The sequence below is a fragment of the Temnothorax americanus genome, unplaced genomic scaffold (genome assembly GCF_048541705.1).
Source record: "Temnothorax americanus isolate GAGA-0224 unplaced genomic scaffold, ASM4854170v1 Scaffold5, whole genome shotgun sequence".
NCBI classification, from domain to species: domain Eukaryota; kingdom Metazoa; phylum Arthropoda; class Insecta; order Hymenoptera; family Formicidae; genus Temnothorax; species Temnothorax americanus.
The window spans coordinates 99,471-122,311 of NW_027509657.1; the positions used below are offsets into that span (position 1 = coordinate 99,471).

At 34.9% G+C, this 22,841-nt stretch overlaps 2 protein-coding genes across 2 annotated transcripts; one reads left to right on the forward strand and one right to left on the reverse strand.

Annotated features, from left to right (window-relative positions):
• The first annotated feature begins 1,810 nt into the window (after positions 1-1,810).
• Positions 1,811-4,582, forward strand: LOC143904134 (uncharacterized). Its single transcript, XM_077418478.1, has 5 exons — positions 1,811-2,084; positions 2,240-2,774; positions 3,083-3,373; positions 3,685-3,821; positions 3,933-4,582. Exons 1-5 carry the CDS (start codon positions 2,024-2,026, stop codon positions 4,091-4,093), a joined length of 1,185 nt encoding a protein of 394 aa, XP_077274604.1. The 5' UTR covers positions 1,811-2,023; the 3' UTR covers positions 4,094-4,582.
• On the reverse strand, positions 4,547-5,539 carry LOC143904137 (nucleoside diphosphate kinase 6). Its single transcript, XM_077418483.1, has 3 exons — positions 5,313-5,539; positions 4,858-5,161; positions 4,547-4,770 (listed from the first exon to the last, which is right to left on the reverse strand). Exons 1-3 carry the CDS (start codon positions 5,388-5,390, stop codon positions 4,595-4,597), a joined length of 558 nt encoding a protein of 185 aa, XP_077274609.1. The 5' UTR covers positions 5,391-5,539; the 3' UTR covers positions 4,547-4,594.
• Between the last annotated feature and the right edge of the window lie 17,302 nt (positions 5,540-22,841).

Consider the following 22,841-nt stretch of genomic DNA (forward strand, 5'->3'; position numbering starts at 1 on the left):
TATTGCGAAAAATATTACCCCAGCCAGAGTTTGAACCTGGAACCTCCCGTATACCGTGCGGGTGTCGTGCCAATTCGACCACTGGGGCTGTGGTAATATTTATCGCAATAACAACTTTTTTCGCAATAAAAATTTAAAACTATTCAATTTAGAAATTACATCAATTGACCAAAACCCATGGTCGAAATTAATAATGCTTCGATGATTGATCCGAAGAAAGTGCTGTGTGAATCTGACAAACCAAGTTGGCTCACAGTTTTTCAATGTTCATATCGAAAAGACGTTATTCATTGCCAGTCACAGTCGATTTAAAGAAATTACTTGATTGTTGTTCTATACTGGCGAAAAAAATTTACTATTCTGTTTGTTATACACCGTCGACAGAAGAATCGGTGCTCCATCTTATAGTTGTTATTGCGATAAATATATTACCACAGCCCCAGTACAGCACGTTTTACCGATGATATTACCATTATAACCCAGGTAGCAAGATGACGTTTAAAGACGTCTTAATGACGTTTTATTGGCGTTAGAGACGTCATTAAGACGTTATTACGTCATTTGACGTCACTCTGCTACCTGGGAAGATATTACTATATCAAAATATAATCACCGATATTCTTCTCAAAGAGCGAATCTGATGTGAGTGCATTCTTTATATTTAAAATGAAATATATGTATATTCACTGCGCTTGAAAAAGATAAAAACAGAAATGTAAAGAAATCTCTCTAAAGAAGATAAATCTAAAATCCATAATGTAATTAAGATGCTGATGTCTCTGATAAAATTAAATTTTAAAAATACCTAGTAAATTGTGAATTGTCTCGCATTTGCTGTCCGTGCGTACAAAAAGATCAATAATTAAGTATATCTTATTGTAATTCTTTTAATAATTACGTTTATAAATATTTGCTTTAAAAATGCGAAATATAACAAAAATTCTTTCTAATTTTTAATTAGTTCTGGATAAACACTTCTTTGATAAAATCTTGGATTTTTCTTTTCTTATTAAATTTTATTAAATATGTAATAAAAGTGTAAATATATTAAAATCATAATATTTTTAAACTTGGTGTGGTTTGCTATAAACAGTCTCCAGCTACTTTATATAATCTTTATACCACTTTTAGAATAATTGTATATATATATATATACACAATTATTAAAATATACTATGTATATATATATATATATACAATATATATATATATATATATATATATATATATATACATAGTATATTTTCTTTATTAAATTATTATTATGGCTTTGTGTGTTATACTTTAATTTAACAAATTTCATCAGATGCTAAATTATATTGGTATTACAATCTTTAATTCTTTTAATTCTTCGCGTACTCGAAGTTAATTCTTTCAAAGTTTTTTTTCTCGAAAAAGAGATCTTATTCGATAAATATTTATATTATTATATTATATATTATTATATATAATATTTCATTTATTTTGAACTATAGAATCTAGAATCCTTTCCTGGACTTCATACATGAACCTTATTATAGGTTCTGTCACGTATTTTGGTCCAATCTGTATATTATTGTTTTCTTAGTTATATATAAATTACATTTTATTGTATCAAACTTTGTATAAAAAATTGTATGGACACTGATGGTTTATAGTGAAAAATTTTATATTATAGCAAAAAGAAAGAATATTTACAAACGTAAAAAATGTAGCTAAAGCTAGGAAAACTGATTTACCGAACATCTCCTATGACCGTCTGTTGATAAAAAGTGTTTCGTGACTGACCTCTATATTGTTCTGAATAAACTGTTCTACACTGGATGTTGGCGATACTGGTGTGCTTGACAGATCAGGGTTATACGCAGCTACTATCCGATATGTAAACAAAATTGTTTATGTGGTAACGGCAGGACACGGCAGGAAAGCGACGTGTGCGCGAAACGAAAATTATGCGGTAAAGAGACATCAATCGGATGCCCCAAAACGTTGCCTTTTTTCCGAAATGTAAATTATAAATGTAGCAGAGTCACAATATTGGCAGATGCCGTTTCTTGTCGGAAAGATGAAAGTGACGACGTTAAAGGGCATTTTCCCCGATCCCAGTAAGTAATATCTTAAATATTTTATTGAACAATCGTTCAGAAGTTCACAGAAATAGGATTTATTTCATAAAATGTTGCAAAAAATAATAGTTAAAATTTGGATGCACGAGTAAATAATTAATAACATACTGAATATTTTGCTTTGTTGTTACTAGAGCCAGTCAGAAGGAAGAATTTTATTCAGGAAAACGTGAAAAACCTCCGGCGAATGGAACAATGCTTCCACGCGAGCAAGGAGGTGGAGGAGCTACAAAAGTTACAATTACACAAGCATCATAAAAGTACAGACAAGTATCAGAATGTACCCGCAAAAGTGATCACTAGCTTCCGAGACAAGAAGAAACATGAGAGTTATAATATTGATCGAGTGTCAACTGACAAAGTAGAAATTGACGAACAAGCTCAAAATGGGACCAACGTATTTGAGTATGATAAAAAGCAAACTAGTTCTACTAAGAAGGTTGTTGGACCAGGAGTGAATAATAACATATCAGGCAGACAAAAGAGAACTGGCAAACATAAGAGTCAACAGAAATTACAACCAAAGATTTCATCCGAACCAAATGTGCACAAGTTCGATAACGCTGCAAATGGTTTAGATGCACAAAGCATCGTTAAGTACAAAAGTCAAGGGATTCAGACTTTAGATACAGATCAATTGGAAAATATATATTCTGAAGGTGTAATTCGGTAAGTGTATTTGAAACATATATAGATTTAATGCTAAAAAATAAAAAAGATCTTAGACATATATTTCTCGACACTTTTGATTAATTTCTATGTGCTTATTTTTTCTTTGATTTAAGAGTTTTGCTTTTTTTATATAATATTATAGCGTTTACTCTTTTTACTTCAAACAAATTTAATTGATTAATCTTCTATAATTTAATTACTAGTATTATTTAATTTCTTAATTAAATAATGTTAACAATAGAATTAGTTAACAAATAAGATTTTATCTATGAACCATTTTTTTCTTGACTGATTTTTGTCAATAGATATCCATCAAAGAACATTACAAGGCATGAAACAGCGAACAATGGCGATTTAAATAAGCAAGAGGAGAAGACTTCGAGGAAACAATCTGATTCTCCTACAGACAGAGGTGATATGCATGGTCCCGAAGACTTGCAGAAAATCGATTTACGAAAATCCGTGTCGCCGACATCTAAAGAGGAGATCGATTTTATCAAATTAAATAAAGAACGTACTTCTGTCGCTAATAAGTTGATGACGCAACTTCATAATGGTGTGCCACCTCCGAATTATCGCAAGGGAGTTGTACCTAAGTACGTTACTTTTCTTTTCTGACTTTAAATTCATTCTTTCTATTATCTTTCCTATTTTTCAATCGATTTTTTTTAAAATTCTAGTATATTTTCTTGAAATATTTTACATATAACTTGTTAGTTATACTATAAGACCCGAGGAATCTTCAGATTCTTATATATGTAATTACAAATAAAATAAAATATAGAAAATATAGTATAGTGCAATATACTATAATAGAAAATTAGATATTAATTAGATTGGTGTAAAAATTATTAAATCGAAAGGTGAATTTATTTAATTCTCTTTTTTCTAACAATTTTTTTAATAGATACCTTCGAGATAGAAAAGAAGCACAAGAAAAGGAACAAAAGGCCAAGACGGAAGCATTGCATTCTGACTGTCCAGAGGGTCACGTGCCCTTACCTGATCACGAGCGCAAAGAGACGCTACGATTATTAAAAAAAAGTGCGTATCTGTGTTGTCTAATAAAATTTAACAATAGCCATAACATTATTTGTCTCAAATATTAATATTTGATTATTTAAATTCATTGGGTTGTATTTTTCTGGAATGCAGATTATCAAGATTATGTCAACGAATTAAATATGATGCCTATAAAAACGGATACTCTCAGAGCACAGAGGCGTAAGATTGAGATAGAGAAGCAACTGAATAAACTGGAAGAAGGGATTAAAGTGTTTTCACGTCCAAAAGTTTACGTGAAAATAAATGCATAAATTGTGTTGCTTCGACTAGAACGCAATGTGTACGTTTAGAAATATTGATTGTCCGTCCGTGTTTCAATCCAAAATGTCATACATTAGGCCTGTTCGTTTTAGCCTAACTTCTTAAACAATTCATCTTTCCTCTTTTTCGTTTCACATTGGCGAGAAAATGAGAAAAGATGAACTGTGCAAGAAGTTCAGCTAAATAGAACAGATTTTAGTGTTTTGAGAATTTAATGTGACAAACGTGATCGTATTTTGTTATTGCAAAATGGCTAAAACTAATTGTACATATTTCTCATCAGACGTATACACATGAAAAATTGACTAGTTTGATCTGATTGACGCGTGTTTGGCATTTTAAAAAGAATTCTAGAAAATATATAGAGAAAAATACAGCGAACTATTTTCATACAAGCACAGTCTGGATTTGGCTAGCAATTGTGTAGATAGGATTGTCTCCTATGAAAAATATAATAAATATTTTATTTAATAAATTAACGTCGTACATAATTATTTTGTAACGCGTTCATTTTGTACATAAGTCCTGTCAATGGTGTGCACAAAGGACGTTGGATCGAAATGCAATCTTCCCAAGTTATAAAACACCTCTTCATTGTCGTACCACTTTTTTATATTAAAGTCTTTAAAAAATATCATTATCTCCCTTTCTGCGGATTCTGCCGAATCTAGAGCGAATAACATTAATGTCTTTCTTTTTAAATACAAGGTTCTGCATTTCTTCTATGATTATGTTCGATATTGTGGGTGATTACCAGATCCGTGAGTGGCATTTCTAGTATCCGACAGGCCAAACATTCCTCTGATAGTATCCTGTGCATTGTATTGCGCTTGATAGACCTTGGTGGGGCCCATCAGCTGTCGCCACTTAGCGACAGCATTGTGACGGGTCAGAATGTGAACGTCGGATGGACCGCTGCACATGAAAGTCAAGAGACGGTTGTAGAAGAACTTGTTCCTGTGCTCCTTGTAAAACAGTTCGGCCTCCTCGCGTGATATCGTCGCCCTGCGCGATCTGACAACTTTGAAATTATTGTCGATTATTAAATCGCGAATCTTCTGAAAAATCAGTGCGAACTTTAGTCATTAAATTTCTCCCAAATCTCGTTTCCTCGACGCTAATCGCGGGTCGTAACGCTCGCCGTTATCCTGCGGAGCCTAACCGGAGCATTTTTGCTCCGTGAGAACGAGGTTAGGGTTAGGGTCGTACCTGAAGAGCAAACGGAACTTTGACGACGTGCGGCTTGAGTATCGCCAATGTTAACTGAAGACAATTTCTCGACTGCATATCAGCATCCTCTGGTTCATCTAAGAATTTAAGGAATTACGCGGCATCGGCGTTACCGCGCGTACGACAGACAAATGGACGCGTTCATCACCACGTGTACTTATCTCGTATTTGCTCGTATTCGTTTCGGAAAAACGCCGCGTATCGCGCTCATTCATAAACTGAACCGAAGCGGAGACGAAAATGACCGATTCGTCTGACTGCAGCGACGACTTCTACTACTGACAAATATCGATCTTTTCTATAATATTTATGTTTATACTAGTTAATATATTTATACTTTTTTTTTTACTCCGTGCTGACAAAAACGATGGATTACTTTTACTGATATAGTCGTTTATAATTTATTTTGTTCTGTCCACTCATTAAGAAATAAGATGAGCTCCTCAGTTTCAGCAATTTCTCGATTGTTATTATGTATTATATTATACATCATTTGTTGCCCCACGTCGTTCCAAGCTCCAAAGCTATTAATTTTTTTATAAATCAGATATCGTGTGGATTTATATCAATTTTATGTGTCGCAGATGAGTATATGGTTGCTGTTTGCTGCGTCTTTATTAATTAGATCCATCGTAAATTTTTGCGGGGATGCGATGCAAAAAAGTAGGCAAAACATTGAACAAAAAAAGGAAACGTCGCATATAGGATCTTACGACTGTAGATTGGTAGCTTTGAGATACTCTCTGCGCGTCATCGTACTCAGACTTGGTGAAGCCCCGGTGAAGACACCGAGGCGAATGGAAGGAACACACACGGATACGCAAATATGTACATTCGTGTGCGCTCGCGCAAGTAAAACGAAGTAAAGCGGAAAGAAGCGAGAAACTCTAAAGCAAGTAGAAACAATACGCAACGCCGCCGAGTTGCCAATAGTAGAAGCCAGCCAGCCACACAGCCACTATCTCCTCATCCCCCGCAACCCTTTAGCCCGTCAGACGTATCTGCAACGGTCGATCCTGCCTCCCTTTCTCTCCTGTTGCTCATCCCGTTGCTACCCTCCTCCCCCGCCTGCGTCTTCCTGTCTCTTTCTCTCCTTTCCGTTCCGTAGCATCCTCGGTGATACCGGGAGAGAGCCATTCGAAGTACAATGGCTGGCTATAAATTACCCCTAGAAACGCTAGCATTAGATCCTGCCGGATTCACCCTTTGTACAAAGCCGCCGCGAGAGAGAGAGAGAGAGAGAGAGAGAGAGAGAGAGAGAGAGAGAGAGAGAGAGAGGGAGCTTAATTGAGCGACCTCGATATAGAAATCGCGATACGAATCACGGACTATTTGAGTCGCGTATTCGAGACTTTCGTGTCATTCGAGACTATAAGAAACTTTCCCTTTCTCTTTCTTGCTGCCTATTTCTGTCCATCCTCAAATAATTCGAATATAATATAATCATGGAAAAGAAAATCGCTTGATTGGAAAAGTATATAGAATAAAAGCACGTCATAAAGAATTCGATTGAGTTCGTAATTTGCATGTTTTCGTACAGTCATTGTACAGTTTAATGCTTAAAAAAGAAAGATTATAGTTCTAGAAAAGACATAATAAAAACTAACGTATCTTGATTATAGAATAAAGAATTATACAGAATACTTTATAATAGAGATGACTGACTGTTTCATTAATCATTAATGAAACTACGATTATCTATATGTATATAAATATAAGTGTAAATAGAAATTTTTATTGCATTTTTTTAAACACTTGCTCGATGCTCGTTGTCTTTTCTGATTTGTATATTGTTCGAGAGGAAGACAAGCACGAGGAAGAGCAGTTTACACACAACAGAATAAGTTTTGAAAGTCAGCGTATTACGAAATAAAAGTGTCTATAATTTCAAATATGTACAGTCAAATATGTACAAATATGTACAGTCGTATTTCTTTTCCAGCGAAGGAAATGAAGCCGTGAGCGCGCACAGAAGCTACACGGCAAAGCGGCGAGGATCGCGCGAGTGCGAAAGCAAAAGGCGGTGTTAATAAGCAGCGGTGTATAAAAATACTATATGGCGTTAGGCGTTATCAGCGTGCGAAAAGCGAAAAGCGGTTCCGCGGCGCAGCGGCGGTCTTTTATCACCTCCTCCGAAATGAGGCTCCCTCCAGGTTGATCACCAATAATTCCGGGAGGGTGATTGGCCATCGGCGGCCTACGTCATCGTGCTTACGTCACAGTTTTCAAGTGACGATCCGAAGTGATCGTTACTTGTTTTCGACTGCTTTGTTTATAGCATCGATCTTTCCTTTGTGTAAGAGCAAATAAGTCGTTCGGACCGTCGAACAAAGCTTGACTTTATTATTGATGACAATGTTAAAGAAGTTGCCAGAATGCTAATCACGAAAGATCCATGCTATACTGAATATTACCGTGACAAATTTCAGGCGCATTTTTAAGCGAATATTAATTGCACGCGTGCTTACGCGGACATCAGACAACCGAGAACGGTTTTCGTGATACGGATATCACGATCTCAAACATATATAGAAATCGCTAGAGAAGTTTTCAGTTTTATTCTAAAAATTCAGTCAAATTTCATGAATTTTAAAAAGGAAAAATAACGACGGAATTTTTTAGTCTTTCCTCTATGGATTTCCGCAGTTCGAGTCTTTTTATTTTGCAATACGGGTGCTGTTGTGTTCCATCCATCGGGAAAAATCTCACACCTTTCAGATTGATTTATTGCAACTAATTCCTGCCTGAATGGTAATCGCGTATTGTGCCCACTCCGCGGTTGGTCTCGTCGTTAAATTTGCGCACACGCGGCGTGTGCGCGCGTATTTACACACGCGACACACACACACACACACACACACACACACACATAGAGGCAGCGAATGTAACGAGAACGAGTGACAAATTACGAATAAAATATTGATTCGTCCGGTTATACCGCCGGTTTGTCGGCACGAGCGTTACGCCGAATTAATGTACCAGCGTATATATAATTGCACTACCGTTCGTATTAATTACCTGTTCGTAAGTTGCGTCAATCTCAAATTGCAGCAACAGCGGCCGTACTTCGATTATTCAAACAAACTGCATCCGTGAGAGTAGTCTTTCCCGAAAAACATATCGATTCAATTAAAATAACTGACTGTTTACCGGTAAACATCGAAGATGCAGTAAGATGATGGCTCCTTGAGCCAATTATTTCAATTAGTAAAAGTTTTCATGTCATTTGTGTAACTAATCTAAACTATCACCTATTTTTATTTGATTAATTTCTAAGTTTCAGTATCTCGAGATACTCGTTTTGCTTCATATATTTACAATATGTGACACAAAAAAACTTTCTGTCAAAATTATTTTTCTTTAACATTTTAAAAATCTTTTTTTTTAATTTTGATCGAAGGAATAGATTTCATTAAATCGCTGAAAAAACTACGAAGATAAATGTGTCGCATAAATTAAAAATTGAATCTTATAAAAAGATTCACTTTTTAATCTCATGTTTAAAATAACCGGTTTCAATCTTACAATTAGATGCAAATTTCCAAATGGAATCTGGGAAGAGTTTTGCCAGCTTAAACAAATCGTCCATCACGTTATCGCCGCGCGGTTATCACCGATGCTCACGATGTATCGTCGAATTATCCGGCTCGTTGACCGCATAGCTATGGTGGTGAACGGATCCATTGAATAAAAGAATACAAATGAGATCGCGAAAAGTTTCAAATCGAATTCCGGTGGAAGTTTTACGAGCGGATTGTCCGTAAAAACGGCGAATCGTGTTTCGTGTTTTCCCAACCCCTTTTCTCTTGCCCGGACCAATTCTGGGTCGCTTCAGTATCTTTTCTCTCTCCCTCTCTCCCTCTCTCCTTCTTCCGAGCCTTTCTTTTCAGCTCTCTCTTATTTTCTGCTCCCTTTCTGCGGCTACACGGCGGCAAACGACAACAAACGGCTTCTTTCGGCCTCTCGGAAGAACAACTTTAATCGTCTCTATACCCTGCGCGGTTTGGCGCTTGTTACTGAAAAGTGGGACTTTCCGAAGGGAAAAAGCAAAGAGCGTAGTGCTGGCAGAGTAAAGCGCAGCGAATGGAGAATGGAGACGACTTAAAATGAATACAGGGGATAAGTACAAAATCGATGAAATATATACGAGCTTGAAAAGGAAGTCGAAGCATATATATATAAGTGATAGCGGCGGTAGAAAATCCATCTGGAGTCTGGGGCAGATTAAATGGATTTACAAGGAATTCATTCCATGTAAATTTCAATTCTCTTGACTTTAAATATTATCTAAATCTTTAGAAATATTTTTTTACTTAATTGTCAGTAAGGATATTCTAAAGAATCTCATACAGTTTGATTTTACATTAATATGCACAAATATTTATTACGCTGAAGAAAGCGGTTGAGGAGTCAAAAGTTAAAAGAAAGATCTTGTTAGGAAGTTTATTCGCTACGGGCGAATCTTCTTCAGTAACTTTAGTCGTAAACTTTTGCCGGAATGTTTTCCCGCAGCTGCGAAGAATCGTTCTTGAAGCATTTTTGAATAGTTCGGCGAATTACCGGCAATCAGGCTGGAATGATTTTTTATTAAAAAACTGAGTGGCGTAATTTTAAAATATATAATATGACAATATAACGCGATGAAAAATTAGGAAAAAGATAAACTCGTAAATACTTATACAGAAAACAGTAAAATTATAATATAAAAAAATAGTTTTAATTGATATTGATGAAAAAGAGATATATTATATATACGTATATACAGCATTTTTCATGATAATTTCCATAGAAATATGTGTATAATATATGTATGATCATATCATAAAGCACAAAAAATTTATGTATCAAACTGCATTTATAATTTAAATATTTCGAAAATTTAATTTAATTTTTAATTCGCAAACGCGACGAATATGAGTCATTACAATTTTTAAATAGTTCGATATTTATTAAGACAAACTATTTATGTATCTTTCATCTTTGTATAAATATGTCTGCAAAATATTCATACACGTGAACAAAATAACGCGAGTTTTCTCAAATTTTAAATCTTATTTCTCAATGTTCTTTAGCACTTTCGAAGTGCGGTTTTTCACTCGTGACACCACTTTCACTTTCCGTCGTATGTCAAACAAACATATTGTACAAACTATCATTAATTCCACGTGGATGAGTTAATTAAAACATTTAAAGAAACTATTAAGACTATAACTTCTTTCAGAAACCCTACAATTATCTAACAATAAGCCTGAACAGGTTTTAAACAAAGTAAATAATTTTCTTTTCCTTGAGATTTTTTTAGTATATAAGCATATCTATACGTTTTCGAATTATTAAAAACTCAGGATTAATAATCAAAATTTTCCAATTACATTTTTCCCACATAAATCTAGATAAAGTTCTGTTTGTGTTATTTGATTAACTCTATTTTCTAGGAAAATTGTATTAATTTTTTGAACATTTTATTAGGTTTATTATTTCTTCCTTCCCTATAAAAACACAATATTCTCTTAAAAATATGCTACCAAATCTGTATTATTTATATGTTTTTATTATTTGTAGAAATATTATTTTTTTAATTTTAGGAAATTTTTATTAAAATATATATCTTTTTTTCTTAAATTTCTAATTAGCAATTTTGTTCGTCACACAACACGCTTCTTCATGAACACTTAATTTCCGTGGTTAATATTAGTGGTAGGCATTTTACAGCCTCTCTCGCAACAGGGTGCTAAGTTACGCCAGCTGTCGTAAGGAGGGTGTGGAAATCAAGGGCGACGAGCGAACCGGGGAAACTTAATTCGCCACCAACATGCCGCTAAATCTGAACGACTTGGGCCGGATTTGCCGAAGATTTCGTCCTTTCCCGAATCCCCGCTCATGCTCATCTCCGACCTGAGAACGCCACTTACTCATTCCATTCCCTCCCTTTGAGGTCACTTTACTCCGACCCTCTTCGTCGTTCATTAGCACTCCCCACGTTTCCTACCTCTTACTCCTATACCTTGAGAAATGCAGCTAATTTGGATCTTCTATCCTATTTCTAGTCCTTTATCTAACGACGGGTACGGGACTGTTAAGTTTTATTCTAAAAACGTGTATTATTTCGAATCAGTATAAAAAATGTATGTATATATTTCGGAAGGTAAATAATTAATATGGCATCAACAAACTTCTCACTTTTTTAAATATAATATACATAAGTAATATATAAAATGAAAATTTCCCTTTCATATAAAATTATTATAAATTTTTCATTTTTCAAAAATTCATTGTTAAAACTTAATAAATTTTATTAGTATTAATTAAACAAATAAAAAATCTTTTATAATAAATACTCAAGTTTTCTAATTCACGCTTGCAAAAGCAACTTTTAGTTAAGTATAAAGCATCCAATATTATTCTAATAATCTCTTTTCCTATCATGCTTTCTGTTTTCAGCTTTGTTTCAATTTTTTCGATGCTGACACCATTCTCTCCTCCTTTGAGTTGGGTTAATCCAGACGCCTTCGTAAAGCTTCAGACGATCCTTAAGATTCCACCCTGCCTCTCGCACGTTGCTGGCGAATTAAATTTCGTCCTTGCGCTTTTCTCTTCGACGTGGACGTTCTCTTTGAACACCCTTCGGGACAAAATTCGTTTACTTATAGGGAGGGAGGATGAAAGAGCGAAGACAGGTGAGTGACCAGACGAAGGTAGGCAAGACGAAAGCTGAAAAATCCTTGACTGATCGAATAAAAGTAGTCGCCCCTCGGAGAGAACTTGCGGCTTGACGTGACAGGAAAGCGAAACCGTCAAGGGTCACAGAAAGACACCTAATATTCAAAGGAGAGACCTTTAACAGCCTCGAGGGTCCTTTCGAGGAATGATGGCACTAAAATGCCTTGTCGTATGATGGCTTGATAACGGAAGGAAGAAAGGAAGGAAAGGAACATCTTATACACATCACGGCAGGATCAGTCAAACTTACATGAGTATGACAAAATGGTTTTTGCCCCGTGGGTAACAGAGAATACATTAGCTACAAGATGTCTAATATTGAAAATTACGAAGTTCTGGAAAAGCACGACGTCCAATTAAACTTTCGCCGAAGAAAAATGGTCGTCGTATTCATCGGGGAGGAAGCCGTTCTGAAGTTTGATGAAAACCTTACGAAAGATGTAATCGAGCGATAGATGTAATCGCGATAGATGTAATCGAGATTACGACGTGCCGTCAATATGAGCTCAAATTCCTTTAATATATGCCAGTGTGCTCGGCAACTTCTTTAAATTTTTACTATGAATGTCTTAGCAAATTATAATTTTATTATTAAAATAAGATTCGCTTGAAATTAAAATCTAAAACTAAAAATTAAAAAAATAATATACAGATTTACGCTCTATTAAAGTTCCCCAGAACTTCTCCATTTTTAATATAACAGTTTATAACTCAGAAACTATTCCTGCCTCAATATTTCCGTTCGGTAAAAATTGACTCCAAGGTATCCAAGAACTTTTCTAAAGATAAAAAAACAGCGACAGCGGGATATCCTGTACAGTGGTGGCGTATGTACATGTGCGTTCTCTATTAGCGCGTAAATCACGCGTGCGATGGTGCAGTTTTATTACAAAAAATTTATAACCGTTCCCCGTTTCCGCTTTCCGAGGGTCGCTATTGCTTTACACGCCTTAGGTTACACACGCGCGCACGAAGGGCACTGATTCCCGTGTAAGGGCGATAAAACGATACTCGCACGACGACGATCTATCTCCGGGGGAGGCACGAAGAAACAGCACGGCCCGAGTTCTTTATCGTTTTTAATATTTTTCGCCCCCGCGGGCGACGCTGCCAACCGGTAAGTCTACGGGGATAAAGCGAGTTTTCCATCCTATAGGCTGGAGAACGTGGTCCCGCAAGTGTAAACAGAACGGGCAAAAGGCGTTAAGCGAGATGAGCTCTTAAGTAAGGGATAGAGGGTTTCTGCTTTTCTTTAACGTTTCTTCCTATCTATGTTTCTATAAAACTTAGAAAAATTAATTGGACATAATTTCTTTTGAAATATCTTAAATTTTAATGTTATTTCGATAATTGGATTTATATACTTCTAATTCTAAAGTTTTAATATTTATTTTGTGCAAGCGTTAACCTACTATGTTTATTACCTACTTAAAAAACCGGTAATCTCTCTCATATAACAATTTTGCAAATTTAAAGATAAATTAATTAAATTAAAATTGGATACTACCAAAACTATATAGAAACAGAGGATCATGAAACTTTAGAAAACCGATTTTAGAATGACAAGAATTAAATATTCTGCATTTGTTATCTGATACTATTATTTAGAATTTTAGATAATAGTTTCTCCTGAGACTTTTTGACAATTATTGTCACCGGATGATATAGTTTTAGCTTCTTGTTTTTCCTTCGTTGAAAGGAAAATATAGGCTCATAAAAAAGAAAATTGCAGATTTATTTTAATGTCTTTATAGTATATATTCTCATTTTCTGATATATATGTTCTCGGGTCGGTTTAGCACCCTCCCTCGACTCTTTCCTAAATCTGCTCATGCTTATATTTCCCTCTACCTTGAGTCTTTGATATAATATTTCGTGGGGTTGCGAAAAGTCATAAAAACGGTGAAGCTAAGTATAAAATTCTTACTACACCGTAGCGAACAGGACAAGCATAAAGTCTCCAGCAGCACGGGACAAAAAATGGCACGAGGAGGGAAGGGAGAACTAGCGGGAATGAATAAGTTGCTTCGAACAAAAAATCGCGTCACGCGTCTCTTCATCCTGCGAAAAATTTTCTTCACACTTTCCTTTATCATCCGTATCCACCCTCCTTGCCCGCCACTCGTTACTCTTTCGTTTTGCTCCTGCGCCTTCGTTTCTTCCCCCGCAGCTTAAGGAAAGTTGCGCAATTTGTTCTTCTTCTGCCCTTCGATGTATATAGGCTACCCCACCAGAACTCGCACCATTCCTTTCAACTAAACTAAAGATATATCGAATGCGGAAATAAACGAAGAAAAATGTCGGTTGTTTCAATATCGAGTCAATGGTTTTCAATATATATAAACGATTGAATATATCGATAACTGAAAAGTATATGTAATAAATATGTGCAGAAATAATATTTCCTTATTAATATTTACAACACAATAATAAAATTATTACTTTAATATAATTATTGCGATAATGTGTGTTCCGATAATATTCGATTGTGTTTGATTTTATTTCAGTCAGTATTTATATTGCTTATCTTTCCTAATGTGCACATTACACCGATGCGCCAATTGAAAATGCTAGTAAACCGGAAGTAATACGCGCGTTATGATGTTATTAATTAAGACAATAAATTTGTTAATGAACTAATTACGATCTGTAATATACCAAGATTTCAAGCGGATAAAATGGCGGATAATTTATTTGTTTGTCTGGCAAAATTGAATCAGGAGCAATAATGAATGCGATAATTATTAAAATTAACGACGAGAAATTAGTGAAATTTATCGGTTTTACAATTACAAATACGCTACAAATGCATATGTAAAATATATATTAACTAATATTTACTAGATATTTACATTTTGAATGAAAAGTTCAAATTATTCTACTTCATTATTCTAGGTTATTCAATGAATTCTTATATAAATTATTTATTTATGCAAACTTTTAATATGAATCTCTGGAAGAAAATCTTTTGGCGATAACGAGATCTTTTAGAAATTATTCTTTCAATTGTTAGCATGTTTTAATTTTCTTTGTAGAACATACTTACATATTTTATACAGTAAAAGAAAAGCTCTTAAAACAGATTTAATTCTTTCTGTTATCAAGGATCTTGAATTCGTTTTCTCGTCGATCGCATAGGTGAGAATGAGATATTGCGCGAGTAATTTGTTCCTTACCCCTAAATCGTACAAATAGCGTTTGTAAAATGAGGTAGACCCTATCGATCAATAAGAGTGGCATTAGCAATAGGGTTTATGAGCGCGAGCTCATCATAACGGGAGAGAGAAGAGACTAGCGAATAAATCGGTGGTAAACGACCGGTGCGCGCGATTTATTCGCTCGTCGGCAGAGCCGAGAGCTGAAAAGAGGCGTTTCCGAGTGGCAATAACGGATGGGATAATAATTGAAATTAGGAGGCGGCAGCGGAAGGGCTAATACGCTCGCGCGCCGAGAGCAGCTGGTTGAGTTCGTCGAGCCGGCAATTAAATCCCTGACGTATCGCGACCGCGATCTCCGCCTTAAGCCCGTACCGACATGATGGAACGCGCGGCCCTTTTGCCGCAAAACGGCTCTGTGAATTCGCCTGCATGTGAATTACGCACTTTGCACGCTTTGCTCGCGCTTAAAGACCGGATATCTTGAAAGGAGCGATGCCGTGGTTGTCGTCGAATCTACTGCGAGCCGCGCGCCTAAAAAATAATTGCGACGATGAAAGAAAAGAATATTATATCAATAAAGAAAAGTTTTATTTTGGAAAACACGTAGCTCCTATAAATTCGAGCTCTTTTATTGTGTTCTGTAAAATAGTCGAAAACAACTGCCACTATATGTTAATTACCGTTAAAGTTTGTAGTACTCTTCTAGTTTTGAAAATTTCTAGTTTTCGTCATAGTTTATGGAACATTTTTGTGGTAATAATAATTCAGTAAATTATTAATAAAGTTGTAGTAATGTAGATATATATTCTGTAAAACAAAAAATAACTTTAGATATATTTTCTGAGATAGAAATTTGGGCTCTTTTTATGAGCAACGAAATAGAAACATATCATAATAATAATTCAATTTACTTTAACTCAAAGTTCAGAAAATTGAATTTTGCACACAGAGGTATAATTTAATTTAATTTAAAATCTAATTTTCTAGGATTTAAGATTAACCTTTCAGGTATTATTTTATGCAAAATGTTTGTCAAGAGGAATATAAAAATTTTCATGAAATCCAGAAATAAATATGCGAAAGCAAGAGAGACTCTTACGAGAGTTTTTCACTCAACATGCGGAGCACTCTTAATTATAATGCCTGCACTTATATATGTAGGTCCAGAGGTATGTTCCGGGACTGTTTACGTTTTTTGAAATGTACAGTCCTGGAATATAACGCATATATATGTAATCAGATTCAAAAAACTGTCCCGAAAATTGCCGTAGGACATCAATTTTTTCCAGGACAGTCCTGGAAACTGCCAAATGTCCCGGAATATACCGATATCAAAAATAAAAGTCCCGGAACATACTTTCGGACCTACATATACTCATTCATGCACCGTGGAATAGTATATTCTCATCAACGATGATGTCGTTGTCAGGACTGTTCGAGAGAAAGGGGAATATCGATAGAGAACGAAATAAGTTGGTGACAAAGTTGGGGAGGACAAGGAGGAAAGCAAACGGTGCTTTTCTGGAACGATAGGCATCTCCAGACGGTCTGCGATGAACTACCCTTAACCGTATTCAACCTCTCGACCCTTCGAGGATAATAAACGACTGTCTAGAGCGCATAAAGAGCGAATTCGACTCGCAAGGATCTTTACGGTGTCCCTCTGACAAACGGTTCGGTACTTGAGCGCTGATCTTCGTCAAGATTGCAGCCGAATCGCTGGTCTACCATTTCACTTTGGATGTCCCTCGGTACATTTGACTTTGCATACCCAGTGTCCTGGCATCGTACCGCACCAGAACTCAGGCATGGATTTTCTGATAAAGTGTTTACTTATTTTAAGAATTTTTAGAAAATAGATTCCCATTGTAGTGCTCATGCTGAATACATATAATACAGACTAAAAGTTAAATGCAAAATTTTAATAAAAATTTTAGATATAAGATTTTAAAAATTGATTAAAGCGTTGTTTTTTAACATTTTATATATAACTACTTTCTTTTTTTTTTAAGAAAATAAAATCGTTGTATAAATCTATGTTTCTTTTTATTCATTCTTTTATTTGCGATCTTTCTTGAAAAGTTATGATTATTTTTACTACTTTCGGGCACGGAAAATGTATTAATAACTACGATTCTGGCTCGTCAATTTTGCACCGTAATCCGGTAATTTCTTGCGCTCTTCGAATTGCACTCATCCGACTGCTCGATCACTTTCCTTCAGTCTTTTCAGCGATTTCAAATAATAAACGGATCAGCGCAGAAGCACTAGGGTGCAACTACTTGACAAATGATCCCCGACGACGATTCCCGATTTCTCTTCATCACGATGACGTCCGTGGATACTTTGTTTATTCGCGTGCCGTATCGCGTTTGCGTTCGCTCGCAACGGAGTAAGTAATCCCCGGCAGGAAATTTCGCTTTCTAAAAAAAAATTCCCGAGATACCTTAACGTCGTATGAGCTTTCAACGCGATTCATCCCTAATTACACATCTGTCTTAATTCATATTATAATTCTTATCCCTCATTTTTCGCAGTTTTCTGCAGAGTCTATTATGCTCTTTTATAAAATTATTTTTATTATGAAACCGTTGAAATATATTTTATTGTACAAATGTGTAATATGTGCATTAATAAAATATAAAAATAATTTTTGCAATAAAACTTAGTTTAGATCCAAAAAATAACACATAATAAAACTAATACATGACATAAGCCATAAAGCTATAATTTATATATGTATAATTAACCCAATTAAGAATTTTCAGTGTCGTCCAATCGTTGCCACGATTATAATCGTCGTGACAAATCGTCACCGCGTTTCGACCAAGGATTCTGGTCGTTCTAAATTGATTTAATTTTAGATGCTTATAATATAAAGCTTATAATATAATGCTTATAATAAAATAATATAATAACGTTACCCTGGCTGAGGTAATATTTTTCGCAATAAATTTAATTATTTAATTAAGACGTGGCAAACGATTATAATCATTGCTAGTATATAGTCAATGGAAATTCTTAATTGGGTTAATTATTCTCTGGCGAAGTAAAAATACTTATTTGATATGTAATTAAGTTAAAACATTTTTATTTATTCAAGTGAAAATTAATTAAATATTTTGTAATAAAAAATTTACATTTAAGTAAATTCAGCTTTGATATTTAAAAAACTATAGTTTCAAATAAAATTCAAAATTTTGTACTTATATTAATCAATTAGATATGTTTATTTAGGTATAATGTTTATTATAAGAAATTAATTCAAACGATTGAAAAAAGGGATTAAAACGTTTCAAACATTTCAAACATTGATACGATCAAATCCTCGTCGCGCAAAACGCTATTTTTAATTTTCATTCCAGGATGAATTTTAGTTTCCCAATCTTTCTCTGAATACGCCAGCTATAAATCCACATCCCGATTGTGGAACTCGCTCGACGTTCGGGTAACGGCTACGTTAAGGCACAAAAAAAAATAAATTTAATTCTTTCTATTCGATTTTTTCTGATTTTTGTCAAGACTGAAGTTAAATATGGCGAGAGTCGCGTTTGAGATTTATTACTGTATTTCGGCGTTTTTCCACAGTCGTTCTCACGATTTGTGGACCAATACTGCCCATTTCGAATCACATAGGCAGATGCGAATCGTTCGATTTTCGATATCCATTTCTTGAGCGTTTATTCTCCGTAGCCCTTCTCAATAGCATCGAGTAGTAGCCTAGTACTAGTAACCTCAGTTACTACCGCCTCTCTCTCTCTCTCTCTCACTCTCTCTTGATTTCTACCCCCAGATTTCCCGGAACTTCGCTGCGAGATCAGTATCCTTGTTTCATCGAGATTTCACCAGTCGATATCGCCCGTCCAAATACTCCCTCATCCACTTAGTGTTCATCTCTTCGCTTCCCCTCAATCGATCTTTATCTCTCTCGAAGAGAGAGCATCATCTCGCATCTGATGCTTTATCAAATGACTAAGCAGTAGTATAGGCTTCTTGAGAATCAATTCAAAGCTAACAAGTATTTTCACGATATTGGACTATTGCACATGAAATATCCAATTTGTATTGAACAATTTCGTGTGTAGTGTATTATTTTTACATAATTATAACAAATACTTTGAGGGAGAATTATACAAATGTTTCAATTACATACTTCTAATTCCTTTTTCAATGAAAAGCTCATTTTAGATAGTCTATCAAAAGAAATTAACTGTTGCAAATGAATAAAGAGAACGTTTAAAATGTGAAGCATTTTGTGCATAAAACTTTATATATACTATCAGCGTATATAATTATTATAGTATACTGTTTTTATTTTGTATTTGTTATTTTTTTATATCTTTCCATTACCCAATTCCTCATCCGTGAGTCTCTTTCTGCAAGCGTTGCAAGATAGATTTCTTTTTAAATTACGTCGACTACTCATATTAATTACACTTCACGCTTCATCTATCGCATCGCGCAAATCGCGATGTAATAACCTCTCCGCAATTTATTTGTGCAAGTCTTCACGTAACACCGTCGGCGCGCGCCGCGGCGACGCTTTCCCTGTTAACTCGCCTACGGTATTCCCAAACTTTGCATACTATAATTAACCGCGCGTTTATCTCGCCCTCTCTATCTCGTACTCGAGGGGCCTCTTCCGTTTGGGGGACGATTCTACTTTTTGTTACCTATATCTCTGTGCCACTTCATGCGCTCTGATTAAATATTCTTTTATCTTCCGTTTCTACGCGGTTTTATCGACACAAGTACATGCGTTCATGATGATATTATTAAAGCGTTTTGTCCTGTTAAAACTTCGCGTAATGACGCTACAGCCCTTCTATTCATTACGCTAAGTTAACCAGCTTTTACGCCGAAATACATCAATGTATTTTTGATATGATAGCGATTGTGATATGAAGTTATATGAAGTTTTAATCCTATTTCCTAATCGTCACATGAATATCATTTTTTATATTATATTTTGTTCTTATACTAAATAATATAAAAAGAAAGAATTTAATGTTATACAAAAATAATTCTTTATTTAGCACTCTAAATATTTCGTGCAGTATGATTCTTTGCCGATTTTTTAAAAAGATTTTAAAATTCTAGTTTTAACAATTTTAATATTTACACTTCGGTAAAGTTTATATGTAATAATTTAATAAATTCAATATAGTATTAGTAATTAAACAATTTACTATTTTATATATACATTTCGTTAAATAGATTTTATTATATGTATAATTCTGTATGTAATCGCGTAAGCGGATAATCAAAACTTTTCAAAAAATTAAATGCCGCGAAACGTGAATAGGATTTTCGTAAAAAAAAAATTCACTAATGCAAGGATAAACGCGCATTTGACGTATCAAGTAATAAATTAATGAAATTGAGATCGGGTCGAGAAAATCTCATAAGGTAGAATTTGACATTTTTCACTGTTTTCCTGCGCTCATAATGTTTTCTTGCTATATTTTACGTAAAGATTTTATTAGCACAACAAAAGAAAATACGTGAGTTGGATTCGCCGTAATTTTCTGGACCCTTTTGAACCTTGTAATCGATTCTCTCATCTTTCTTTTTCTGTTATTTTTGTTTTCTTTCAAGCTTTCTATCCTTATTAATTCAGGTAGGTACAATTTACGTGCGAATGAGTAGAAAATATGAGAAAATATATAATTTCAACTTTTTCTCTGTTCTTTGTCATAAATAGTAGATAGCATAAAGCAATAAATCACTTAAATGACATTTTAATATAAATTGCATGTAGCAGCATACATAACAAGAGCGTTTGAATATCGACATATTCAATAGTTCTTGAATTATAAATAATATGTAGTTTGACATCTTTTCATAGTTCTGTAATGTAAAATCTTTTCATGAATAAACAATAAATTAGATATAAATTAACTCATAAATTCATTATTTGTTTATTAAAGCTTCATATACCAATTTTCGTAATTGTACTTTATATTCAACCTCGAGGGTATATTTTAAATATATTATTTAATTACGAATTAAATTAAATTCTCTCAAATTAAACAATGAAACTATCCATTATTAATACAAAATATATCTTTTGTAACAAATATAACAATTTAAGTCAAGCCTGACTTATTTATGAATCAAAGAATAATATAATATTTGCATTTCCCGAGAATTTCCCATCTATCAGTATAATTTTATACTGTAGTTGTTTCTCGCATTGTACGTTCTTTTTGCGGGGAAAATCTTTTTTATTTCGCTTCATTCGCGAATCTTTTCGCGCCGTCTTTCGCGACCGCTAATTAACGTTCTCGGTTCTCGTTATCTTCACGAGCGATTGCGCGCGACATTTGTACGGTAAACGTGACATGCTCCGCCGTTTTCCCGCCACTTGATTTTTCCGCCATCGACGTGCCCCAATTGTCTCCGTTAAGTGCCCGGGGCAAAAGTAATTGGTCGCGCGTCGAATGAGCCGGAACGTTTCTGATAGCGCTTATCGACGCTAAACATGCGAGCAAATTGCAAACGCACGCGAGCACGTGGTGGTTTCGTCAGCAGGTTGCGAGAAAAACAAAGAACAACTGGTAATATTCATGAGCAACTTCGGAGTTGCATTTGCACAGGTATATTTGCATATCTCACTCCCCCCCTCTCTCTCCACTTTAAAGAGATTTATGTATTTTGGAAAAAGTAGATAATATCAAACATAAATTGCATTATTAAAAGTTAGACAGATAAAAAAATATGTGTGTAAAAAAAGTACTCGTCATTCAAACATAATATTTTTCAAAAACGTTAAAATAAAATTGTTAAATAAACGCGGCCCAGAGTGCTGCCTTTGTAAAATAAAAGTTTGTGTGATACAACGTTAATAGCTAAATAAATGGTATGCTAAATATTATCATTACATTTTGTCGAGAAATCTCTCAATTTTCTAGGAAGCGAGTTAGGAGCAGACGATTTAGGATATAGCTCGCAGCGCATGAACATTTTCGCGCGAGTTTGCTAACCGGTTGGACAATAAAAAAGCGTTGGGTGCAAAGGGAGAGGAGGAGAAAAACGTAGCGGGAAGTCGCTGAAGGATTCTTGCAATTACGGGAGTTTTAGCGGCACGAGCAGTGCGACTCGAAGTATGCGCGCACAGGACACGTAGTATAGGGCACATATTTGAACACGGGGCGAAATGAGAACTGCTCGGCCCGGGAGAATATTTCCCACCGAATTCTACGTTTCGCGCGTTTTCGTCGTCGTCGACATAAGTATTACTTCGGCGACGTAAATTAAAAACTTCGTTTCCGCGCGCCACTTCGGTTACTCGCCTTTCTTTGATCCGCCGAGCGTGCCGGAGTTTTTCGCGTTGTTCTTTTTTTTTACTACTGCCTACAGCGAGAACGCAATATGGCATTTCGGCGAAAAAGGGTAATCGCGGTAATTCCAGGGGAGTTTTACAACAACTCTCGTTGCAAAACTCCTTTTGCAAGAATGGCATTGTGAGAAGAAACACGTAGCTTTATGAGCATCACAAATTTTATACACTGTTCTTATTTTCTATACCATGTATACTAATTTTATATAATTTACTAGCTGTAATAAAAATTGTGCAATAAAATATATTTTCTTATCAATTAATTTCAAAAAAGTCGTTTTCTTTATA